The following is an 11,438-nucleotide window of genomic DNA, read 5'->3' as shown; positions in this document are numbered from 1 at the left end:
TAATTTGTTATCAGTTTTGAGATTATGCTAATTAGCCTGCTATCACTCAGCACACTGTATTTACACGTGTTATCATGAGCACCTGACCTGCAGGGGTACGCATGGGGTGAATATGGGGGCTATTAAATATTAAATAAAATAATTATTTAGCCTTTATTTAACAAGGGAAAGTCTCGTAAAGATTAAAAATGTCTTTTACAAGAACATCTTGGCCAAGACAAGCAGCAGCACAATTAATAGGGTTGCAGACATTTTGTTTTTTCTTTTAAAGCTAGAAGGAGGTAGGAGGGGGAGCGAAAGAGCAAGAAAAAAAGGGTCCTCTGCGAGAGCAAATAAAAGTTCCTCAACAAGATGGCCTGCACATCAACTCCTCTGTAGACTTTAAGTATTGTATTAGATCACAGTCTGCCAATCAGGCGGACAGGCCTGTCTGGAGTTTTAAAGAGGAGCAGCAGAGCGTTCTTCTGTCAGCAGCTGCCTGATAGACCAAACAAGCCAATAATGTCAATGCCTTGTCACTCACAGTATCTGTTCTTATCGAATGACTTGCCAGCTGAGTCATACTAACAGTGCTCAGCTATCCTGTTACGTATTAGTTACAGCAATTTGTCTCTGCTTCACTGACAGAGACAGAAAGACAGAGAAAGAGAGAGACAACGGTGAGTGATTGCTGTTAGATAGCTATGCATGACAAGCCTCATTCCAACGAAGTTCTGACACATAGAGATAATGATTCACACACGTGCTGCAAATGCAAGCCCACACAGGGGCAAAGCATATGCATACACACACAGACAGACAAAAACACACACACAGACCATACAAAGCTGTCTTTGTTGGCTCCTGGCGGCCCCACAGCCATTGCTTACTGAATGTAAAAAACACACAGCGTCTCGGGTGTGTATATGTGAGTGTGTGTACATATGTGTCATGTCTCTGTCAGCATTAACCCTTTCCCCTACTTTCACTCATGACTATGTGCGATGATGTGTCAGCGTTGACACAGTCGACCCCACATTGAAGTCACATCCTGCTCAGCTAATGCTGCTTTTAAGGTTCATGTGGGCACTTGTTTGCCCGTGGGTATGTGTGTGGTCTATCATAGGCTACTTTTGGGAGAGCAAATTTCAAACTTAGAACTGGTTAATTGGGGATGGCTTGTCCAACTGGGGACAAAAGTCATGTCCCCAATTGGGAAAAAGCAGATTTTTGGTCTGGGTTAAGGTTAGGGTTAGGGTAAGTCTCCAAGAAATTTAATGTTAATGTGATGTTCCCAAAAGTTACCATGGTCTGATATCTGTGTGTGTGTGTGTGTGTGTGTGTGTGTGTGTGTGTGTGTGTGTGTGTGTGTGTGTGTGTGTGTGTGTGTGTGTGTGTGTGTGTGTGTGTGTGCGCGTGTATGTGTCAGGGTAGGTGTGCAGCTGTGTGCAGGTGCGTACCTTGGAGCTGATGGAAAGTGGAAAGGAGATTCTCATTGATCCTTTAATATCTTGCCTGAGGCGAGGAGAGGGAACCAAAGAGCTACATATTACATGGGAAAAAAGCGTAGTTGAGAGCAATAAAGCCAAAGAGGAGAGAAAAGAGAACAGGTGAGGAAACGATAAAAGAGTGGGTGCGGGCTACAAAGGATGTGCGAAAACGATAAGAGAGAGGCGGTGACAGAGACAGAGAGATCGGAGGCGCTGGAACACAGACACAACAAGAGAGCCAGGCGGTTGGTGGGATTAAGAGGTGTGTGTTTGTACCTGTGCCTGTTTGTGCACATGTAAATCCCTTACTGTCATAGGTCAGAGGGATGTTTTGGGGGCAAGAGGAGCTTCGTGAGATAGTGTGATGAGAAAAGAAAGCGGAGAGGGAGGAGGAACGATGCAGTGGGAGGTGGGAAGAGAAAGATGAAAGGAAAAAAGAGAGATCGTAAATTTTCACCAGGACAGACAAATAAAAACTCTCTCATACCCCGCCTCCCTTGCTCTATTTTTTGCCATGAATGTGAGCCGGCCTTTGTTTGCCGACCCCAAACTCCTCTCCCCTTGTGCCAATCACCCGAAACCATCCCTATAAAACTAAAACCATTGCAAACAAAAATCCCATATGCATATTTTTTTCTTTCTTTTTTTGTCTCTTCTCCCCATGGGTTCCCAAATGACCAATAACACCACGCTCTGTACAAAAGCTAGTATTTATTCTCTCTTGAGTTATGATACAGTATTTTCACACAGGAGAAAAATAAATAGAGATCTCGTTCAATAAATACTATAGAGATATGATACATAACCTCAAGCCATATCATCCAAGGCACATTGCAAAGACATAACAAACAATAGATTTATCCCCCCCAAAAAAGGAATTAAGCCATCTGTGCCAGTGGAAGAAGTCTCTGTTTTAAAAGGCATGAACAATTTACCACAGTTTGTCTCATATTTTTTGTAAGAGTATTTAAAGGAATAGTTCAACTCTTTGGTAAATACACATTCTTGCAGAGAGTTAGGAAAATCAAAACCACTTAAACATGTCTGTTAAAAGTGAAGATGGAGCTAGGACAAAGTTAGCTTAGCCCAGCAGAAAAGACTAAAACTGGATTTATGGTCAAAGCTATGGGTTAAGAGTCCCACAATAGATACCAATAGCGTATGTTATGCTACAGGTAGGCCATATCATGCTTTAATTATATTCTTCACGGTTACTGTGTTTCCATTTAGAGGCTACGCTCTAGCTACAAGAGTAGATTACAAGCTAGGTAACCCTGTTTATGCAGATGTATAAATCTAGGTTGAAAGCAGGGGGAAACAGTTAGCTAATAAAATCTGCCTAAAAGCATCACGAACCAACACACTGTATCTTGATTGATTAAAACATACACAAAGAGAAATGTAAAAATGTCTTTGTAGGGAGTTAAATGTTGGAGCTGTTTCTTTTTGGACAACAGTTTATCAATCCATCTGCCAACAAGTTACAGTTATGAGTTGGGCTATATATATGACTTTATAGGACCTGTTCACATTCTGCATTAAAAGGTGTCTTGGGTAATGTGATCAAAAGCAGACAGTCTATATGGTCTCTATAAGCAGTGAGATCTGATCACAAGGTCACTCGAGGACGCACTCTAATGCCAGGTATGAATGGACGGTGCATTTGTGATCACCCAAAACACATGTTAATGCCAGGTGTGAACAGGGCCAAAGAGTGCTGGTACTTGCAGATTTTGACAGGGCCAGGACTGCTGTTTCACCCTGTTTCCAGTTTTTATGCTACACTAAGCTAACCAGCGATATATGCGATATGAAAATGGTATTGATCTTCTTCTGTCTGCAAGAAATAATCACATGTGGAACTTTTCCTGTGAATACAGAAAAAGTAGGTTTTAGGAAAATGATTTATATTCTAAACATTTTTAAATATTTCTTTCTATGGAAAATTGTACAGAAATTGTAAAAAAGCGGTACAAATGAGCAAGCACTGAATGAAAAGCAGCATAGAAGTGAATGGCTATTTTAAGGGACCAAATACCAGAATAAGTGTAAGTGTGTGGTATTGACCACCTCTGACTGGACAATACTGTATGTGTAGCGCTGTTGTAGAGTTACTGTAACTGACCAGCGGACTTCTGATTACTCAGCAATACCCCTCTGCCCGTTCTTTCCAGTGCACATCCGCTGACTCATGCTTATTCCCGTCCTCCTCTCCTTTTCTGCTTATTCCTCTCCTCCTATGTGCCCTCTTCATCCCTCTGGCTATTTCCTATTTCCTCACTCTTCTTTTGTCTTTTTCCCATTCAGAAAGTTTCCCTTCTTCCTTCAGAGAAAATGAATGTTTGCTGATTCACGCATCTTGGGTCACTGAATCAGTTTTCAATCAATGGCTGCACTGTCTGTCTCTGTCTGTCACTCAGTCTAACCATGCGTGTGTGTGTGTGCGTGTGAATGTGTGTGTCTAACCACCTACAGTGGTATTTGTGTTGATCTATGAGCCGTGAAGTCCGGTAACTCAGCCCAGTCTCAGTGTGTCTCGCTCAATGAGCTGCTATGTGCATTAGGCGGGTGACAGTGCTGGTAATGTGTTGCCTTTGTGTGGGTTATATTCCATTAGCTCTTCTGGTGACCTGCCAAATAATCATTCATTCACTTATTCCAGTATGGGATGAATGAATGTGTTAAATACGAATGTCAGTTAAAGCTTTTATTATCGTTTCTGCTCCAATTTTGTGCAAATAAAAGATTTTTGATACACTGCACATTTGTGTGTTTTGTCCGTGACCAAGCTCATCTCATTTGTCTCAGCCTCTGAGTCTCCTCTTGAGGCGGTTGAAGTCCTTTGCTGATCGCCAGAGCCAGCTCTGCAGCTCTCGCAATATCCAAAACCCCTCCACCTTCCTGGCGAAGTCATTCATTGTCGGTCGCACCGAAAGGAGCGAAGAAGAGGCAGAAGAAGAGGAGGTGGAGGAAAGGAGTGGAGTAAAGGGAGGTGAGAGGAGGGAGGTGCCCCTTCGTAAAGACAGGGGGAGGGGCTGGGGAAGGAGAGTGTGCTCCTCACCTGCTCCAAACTGGTAGAGGAAAGAGAAGGTGGATAGAGGAGGTTGGAGGGTTGGGGAGAAGAGTGAGCGAGGAGGCCGGCGCTGATGATGCAGAGTAGAGAAAGAGGTAGAAGTGGACGAAGAGGTAGCCTCCATGTCTATTCGCCTCTCCTCCTCCATTAAAAAACCCCTCCCTCTCTCTACAAAAACACCATCTTCCTGTCTAAGTGTGTCTGGGTGATGTAAGTTGAGGTTGTAGCTGTATTGATTGTTGTTGTCGTTGGATTGGATGATCGGTTGGAGGAGGGAGCTGGAGCTCTCTGTGCCCGGATATGACACACTGACCACGGCTCCAGGCTGCCTCTCACCTTCCTCTCCATCCTCGTTGATACTCAACAACCGCCTCCTCCTGCCTCTTGTTTCTGCTGCTCCATCCTGCTCCAGCTCCTCCTCTTCCTCCTCACCTGCTCTCCCTTCTTCGCTTAAGGCCCATTCCCAACTCTCGGGCTCCTGCCTCCTTCCTCTCCTCCCTCTCTCACCTCTTCCCTTTTCCTTCAATCTGCCACTCCTTCCTCCAGCTGCGGTTACCTCTGCTCTCTTCCTCTCTTTCCCTCTTCTTTTTTCCACCACGTCCCTGGTGAGGCTGTCCTCCCTCTCACCGCTGACCACCCTCATACCACTTCGTCTTTCGTTACGCTGACTGGACTCCGCTCTTGTCCCAACTCTGGATCTGTACAGGTTCTGGCTCATCAGTGGGGCTGGTTGGTCTCCTCCCTCCCCCATCTGAAGGTGCTGCAGCCCGCCAGTGTTCACATCACTTCCCGTGTTTGCAGATGAAGGAGGAAGTGCGTAACCTAGAGTGGTCATCAGCGCAGAAATGGAGCCCAGAAGCCCATCGAGGCCTGTGCAGAAGTGCAGCAGGGAGGTCTTGAGGGAGGGGCAAAGGGTGGAGCGGGCCAGCTCCCTCACAGCTGCTAATAGGACAGAGTAGGCCTTTTGGTTCTGGGCGAGCCTGGCCTGGTTCTCTAGGCCGTGCCACAGCTCCAGACGGGTGGCGGCACTGGGCAGGGACAGGGCCGTGCTGTTGGGTCGCGGAGGGGAGAAGTCCTTTTCGTTGAAGGGGGGGCCTAGGTAGGTCAGCTGGAGGAGATACAAGAGAAGAGGATAAAAAAGTTTAAAGGATCATTCTTATTGGCAATGGGCATCATTCTCATTTAGCTGTCACAACACTTTTTAAGTATTTGCTGAGATTTAGGAACATGAAAACATCACCACAACAAAAAAAAACAACTAAAAACAAACTCACAAGTGAACAGATTGACAGGTTGTAAACAAGGCAACATTTCAACTGGATAATCTAAACCACTTTATTGAGAGGTAAAACTAAAAGTCATAAAAGTGTTAATGGTCCCCCTTTACACAGGAAAACTGTGTGTGCACAAATATGTGTATCATGGTGTGTGAATGGTAGATAGGTAGCAGAAGTCAACTGCACGAGATCCTTAAAAATATAACTTTAAAGATTGGCTTCATTTTGTCTTCCAGATAGGTTTGGCTAACCTTATATTTAGCCATGTTGTTCAATGATGATATGGCATGTAAATTATATCTGCACTGTGTCATCGCTCAATTAAGCATTTAACACCAAAACCTTTCAAGACTTTTGCATTAATGATTACAATAAATATACACCTCTGTTTTTTTAAAGACAAACAGAAGGCAAATCTGCACGAAATGTTTGACATATTGGCGAATGTGTATATGGGCTTTCTTACTAAGAGTGAGATGAGAAGATTCTCATGTAATATAATATAATTCTCATGTCTGTGCATTGAGTATGAAACTAGAGCTTGATGCAATTGCCTGTACTTAGCATAAAGACTGGAAGCAGGGGGAAACAGGGAGCTATCCTGACTCTATCCAAAGTTGAAATTAGCATATATCAGCACCTCTAAAGTTCACAAAACAACACATATCTAGTCTAAGAATCCATACACAAACAACCAGAAATCAACAATTTGAGGTATTACAGAACGTCTACTATTAAAACTATTCATTTGCTGTGAGTAATAGTCATTTTTACATTTCAGTGTGTGTATGGATTAAATATATGAGATATAATGTGTTATATATGGAGCTTTTGATGTACTTTTTTATTTTAATTTGGTGAGAGCAAAGCTAACTGTTCTAATTATTTCTAGTTTAAGCTAATTGCCTCCTAGCTTTAGCACTATACCTTGTACACCTATACGAGAGTGGCATACATTTTTATTTAACTCTCAGTACAAATTCACATTTCACAGAATGTCAGATGATTCTTTTAATGGGAACCTTTTTGCTGCAGTTTTTCTAATTGAGTTTATTTAGAGCTGCTACTTTTCATGATCTGTTCATGTTCTTGTCTATCTCTGTTCATGGTCTATGAGATAGTTTACATATAAATGTATGCAAGATGATGGTGCAATAAAACCATTTACATAAAGGAGCATGTGGATTACTGTGTTCCTTGTTGGCTAAAATTAAATTAATAAAAGATCACACTAAACACAACATGGATGATATCACAAAAAAATGGCTCACATAGACATCTTTGATCTCCTTCAGTTGATACTCCAGGTATTTGGTCAGCTCGTACGTGCTTTCTATCGAACTCCTCTCACTGGCCAGGTTATGGGAAGAATCCAGGGCCGTTGCCATGGCAGCAGCCAATAGCAAGATGAGGTGATTTTGATGGACTGTGGAGAGGACATAAAGACCGTGATTAACCTTCAGACAGACACTGTGAGATATTTCTTCAATGACACTCACATCTTGGGTGTCCAACTGATAATTAGGACACTGCAGAGGTATTTGTAATCATAACAACGAGGTAGAATATATCTCCGCCATCATTTTGTCATTCATTTTGTGATTATTTATCTTGGAGGCTGAGTTTTTAATGAATTTGATGACAAAAATTACCTCCAGCAACAGTCTCAAAGCTTTGCTCCAGTCACTGCACCATCACACTGTTAATAGGGTCTCTCTCTCTCTCTCTTTCTCTCTCTCTCTCTCTCTTTTTTTTTAACAATATTCTGGTTTATTTCTTTGTCTCTATGACGATGGCCTCGTCTGTTTACATATTGCCAGGTCATAGTCATCTGACACTGCCAATAAAGCTTTTTCCGTTTCCAATCTAATTTTAGAGGTTTCTGGCTGTCGGAGGTTTACTCTGGCTTCAAATAAAACCTCACTTAATAGCTTCAGACAGTCAGACAAATGGCTCCTATGTTCAATGCACCAGTCTGTCAGGCAAATAGCCGCTTCAACACACACACACACACACACACACACACACATGCACGCACGCACGTACACACACACACACACAGTCATTCCTGACCATTCCTGACCATTCCCAAAAAAACAAAGACATGTGGCTTTCTTTACAATCACAAACATTAATGTGTTTGTATCAGTTGTATGTTTGCTGTGGAGTTCTTGTTTAGTTTTCAGAGTGTTTGTGTAGGTGTTTCATGTTACTGTGTGAGTGTTTGTGAGAATGTTTGTACCAGTAATTATATATGTGGATTAAATTCACATTTCTGAGAGTATATACAACAATTGTGTGTGTGTGTGTGTGTGTGTGTGTGTGTGTGTGTGTGTTTGTTTGTGAGGTGAGGGGGGTGGGGGGGGTGGTTGCAACATTGGAAACCTTTTTAGAGCCTCTTGTCTCTGGTTTCAAACTGAGAAAATTGAAGCTGAAAGGTGGTTTTCAGCATTAAGAGACTTCATATTTGTCCACTTCTCTCCGTCCTGTTCATGTTCAATCTTGACGCTTTCACTTTCACACTCTTTCCCTTTACTCTCTGTCAACACTTCCTTGGCTCCTGGGCTCGAGTGCGGCACACATTTCTTTTGTCATCTCTGCTCTCTGTCATCCTTTCCCATCCTCTCTCTGCTCTCTCTCATCCACCCTCCCCTCGTGACAACCGGTCGGTAGGCTGTGATTCATGCTTGTAATTATGAGTAAAACATGCTGCTGTTCAACAGGTTGGAAATATGTATTGCACAATGTGTTTAACCCTGTCAGCCACCTCTCTTCCATTCACTCTGACGTTTCTCTGACATTGACACACCTCGGGCTTTGCTTAGCTTCACCAATTTAATCCTTTTCTTCTCTCCGACTAGTTCCACTGCACAAACTTTCCTTTCCTTTCATGTTGCACCTTCCTATGTCTCATCCTGTATGAAGTTTGAAATTCCTCTGTTTTTTTCCCCCTCTTCTCCTCTCAACTGTCTTATCTCTTTTCTGCCTCAGGGCAAAATAACAGCAGGCAATTAACCCCGATTAGCTCTCTTACTCCCAACATTCTGCCCCTTTTATCTCTCTCCTTAATCTCCTCGTTACGGGCCCCCAGTTTCAATGAGAGAGTTAAAGTGAATCGCTTGAACACCTTGCAAAACATTTACCCTCAACACATCCTTGGTGGTTCTGAGACAACAATTTCTGACCTTAAACAGTCAACACCTTTTTCCCTCTGACTCATCCAATTACATTTGACATATATTGGCACCACTCCCAAAGAGGGTTGGGTACTTGAAAATATGTTAATGTACACTAAAAATGTAAAGTCTGTTTTATTTACAGTAAAACAAGAAATTGTAAACTGAAAACTTGTTATAAAATGTGTCACAGAAGTAAATAAATATGCAGGATAAAAATCATTTCTTTCTTCTGTGATTCTACCCAAGCATGTTAAAATAATCAGTGAATAATCCATAATAAACAGTGAGGTCAATCCCTTTGATTATGTTATAATTTTCAATAATGACTTGGCAACAAAAAGTAATGGGGATGATGTAAATTTTCACAGTAACCAATACTGGCCTCAAACTAGCATAACAATCTCAACCTTACTGGATAAAAGTTCACTTGAGTTTTATTGACAGATTGAATGGAGCTCATCAAGCCAAAGGGTCGTCCCACCAAACATCCTCCATCAGCATCAAAACCCCCCCGAAATCAGCCTGACCCTGCTGACTCTCAGAGTAAACAATCCTGGAGGAAAAAGACACACCGTGTGCAAAGGACTGCATTTAGAAGGAATAAACAGGTACAGAAAAAAAGAAGAAAATTCTCCTAAGCAAAAATGAACCCAAACTGTTCCAAACTGTTCTCTTTTGTCTGTAGCCACATGGTCGGAGATGATTGCCAGACGTGAAAGGCTCTTGTTGTTTTGACTGACATGTATAAAAGCATCCTCTACTGTGGCTCAAAACAACCGTTCTTTTGTACGAGTGGCGTAAACTGAGATAACTCAAACCCAGAACCATGTTGTTGTTATATAATATTATACTGTGTAACTGCAATTCAGTCGGCATATAGCCTGACTTCAAGGCGAGCCCTGCAGGCTCTGTGTACCTGGCAGTGGAAGCACACTCCGCAGGGCAGGGTTGAAACCAGAACATTCTCTGTGGGAGGATTGCATTACAGCAACACAGGGGTTCCCTACAACGTCCGACCGTGACCTGCCTCTGTGTGCTGGTGTGTGTGACTGTCTACACATTTTGGCACACATACACATTAATTTTACACATATGCACACACAGGGGAGCTCCATTACTCGCAACATCATATTTTTATCCACGGTTTGTTCGCTGATGTAGAGTCATGTGGCACTCTGCTGTCTGGCTACCATCTGCAAAGCAGAGCTCGACATGAGGTTCGGGCGCCAGAGCTTCAAGGATCCAAATAGGTCAGAATCAAACCATGCACAGGGTAGAGGTTCAGAGTTGAATTTTGGGACACAAAGTTGCTTTCAGGGCCAAAAGAAACTTGTTGCACACTTGACATTTTACACTCTCAGACAGTGTTTTGGTAAACCAGTGACCCACTGTTCGTGGGTGTTGTACCGCTTCCATCCGAGACGACTATTATTTCATCTTTCCCAACATGCACCATGTGAGGTTTTAAACACACACTTTAACAGAATTTAGTATTGTGGGAAAACCATGTGCAAGTAAATCTCTGCAGTCTGGTCCAGGAAAAACTAGCTCCGGTGCCAAAAGAGGTTGCCCTCCACTGCTCTAACCACTTGAAAGGAGGTCTTAAACAGGAAGGAAACATAAGTAACTGGAAAACGTTATGTTTTGGGACCAAATTAGACAAAAGAGTAATTTCCAGTGCAACACTGATTAGTATTGCTTAAGTGTATTGTCATGGTACACTTTTGGTGGAAGTGTACGATAAGATTTGATAAGATTTAACATCAATCAAGCCATTGCAGCCTGATTTTGTAAAGAAAGAACTTAAACACCAAGCTGCAGGCTAGATGTGGATTGGAGACGTATCATCTCACTCTTTGCACATCTGTGGTGTCTGTAGTTCCTCTGCTACACCAGAAATAATACTAGACAACATAAGTCTAATAATCCAGACTTGTTTCATGCTGCATAGTCACGGCAAGTTAACTGTCTGGAACTCTCTGGATGGGAGACGTCGATTTGAATTGGATTTCAGCTCAAGTTTGACATCTAATCTTTTTTTCCTGTTCAGATTGTATAAAAGCATGTAATTATAATCAGTTTTCAGTCGTCATTATGACAGTTCGGTTTATAAAGTCAGTTTATGTCCAAAATGCTACAAATCCACTACAGAAAGGAATAGGGGTTTAAATAGGGATTAAAACGTGACGATATTTGTCATTGAGGTGAATGATGTCTCGCAAAGCAATATTCAGGATGCGCACAAAATCAAAAAAAAAAATCAAAAGGAAAATGAGTCACACTACCAAATATATACAGTAAATAATATACAATGTATATTTATATACTAGAATTATTTCTATTCTTTATAATTCACTTTTTGGTATTTGTGATTGTATATAACTTTGGTATTTATGGTTATTATTTCTATAAATACCAAAATTATCTATCTATAAAATAT

General features: G+C 42.0%; 1 protein-coding gene across 1 annotated transcript; it reads right to left on the bottom strand.

The window, feature by feature from the left end:
* Window positions 1–4,273: 4,273 nt before the first annotated feature.
* Window positions 4,274–9,981, bottom strand: clcf1 (cardiotrophin-like cytokine factor 1). Its single transcript, XM_053323639.1, has 4 exons — window positions 9,915–9,981; window positions 7,091–7,245; window positions 5,323–5,650; window positions 4,274–4,395 (listed from the first exon to the last, which is right to left on the bottom strand). The coding sequence occupies exons 1-4, from the start codon at window positions 9,979–9,981 to the stop codon at window positions 4,274–4,276; spliced, it is 672 nt and encodes a 223-aa protein (XP_053179614.1).
* Window positions 9,982–11,438: the final 1,457 nt, after the last annotated feature.

The sequence above is a fragment of the Scomber japonicus genome, chromosome 8 (assembly GCF_027409825.1).
Source record: "Scomber japonicus isolate fScoJap1 chromosome 8, fScoJap1.pri, whole genome shotgun sequence".
In the NCBI taxonomy this organism is placed as follows: Eukaryota; Metazoa; Chordata; class Actinopteri; order Scombriformes; family Scombridae; genus Scomber; species Scomber japonicus.
The sequence above is the reverse complement of the archived record's forward strand: the minus strand, read 5'-3'. Positions and strand labels throughout refer to the sequence as shown.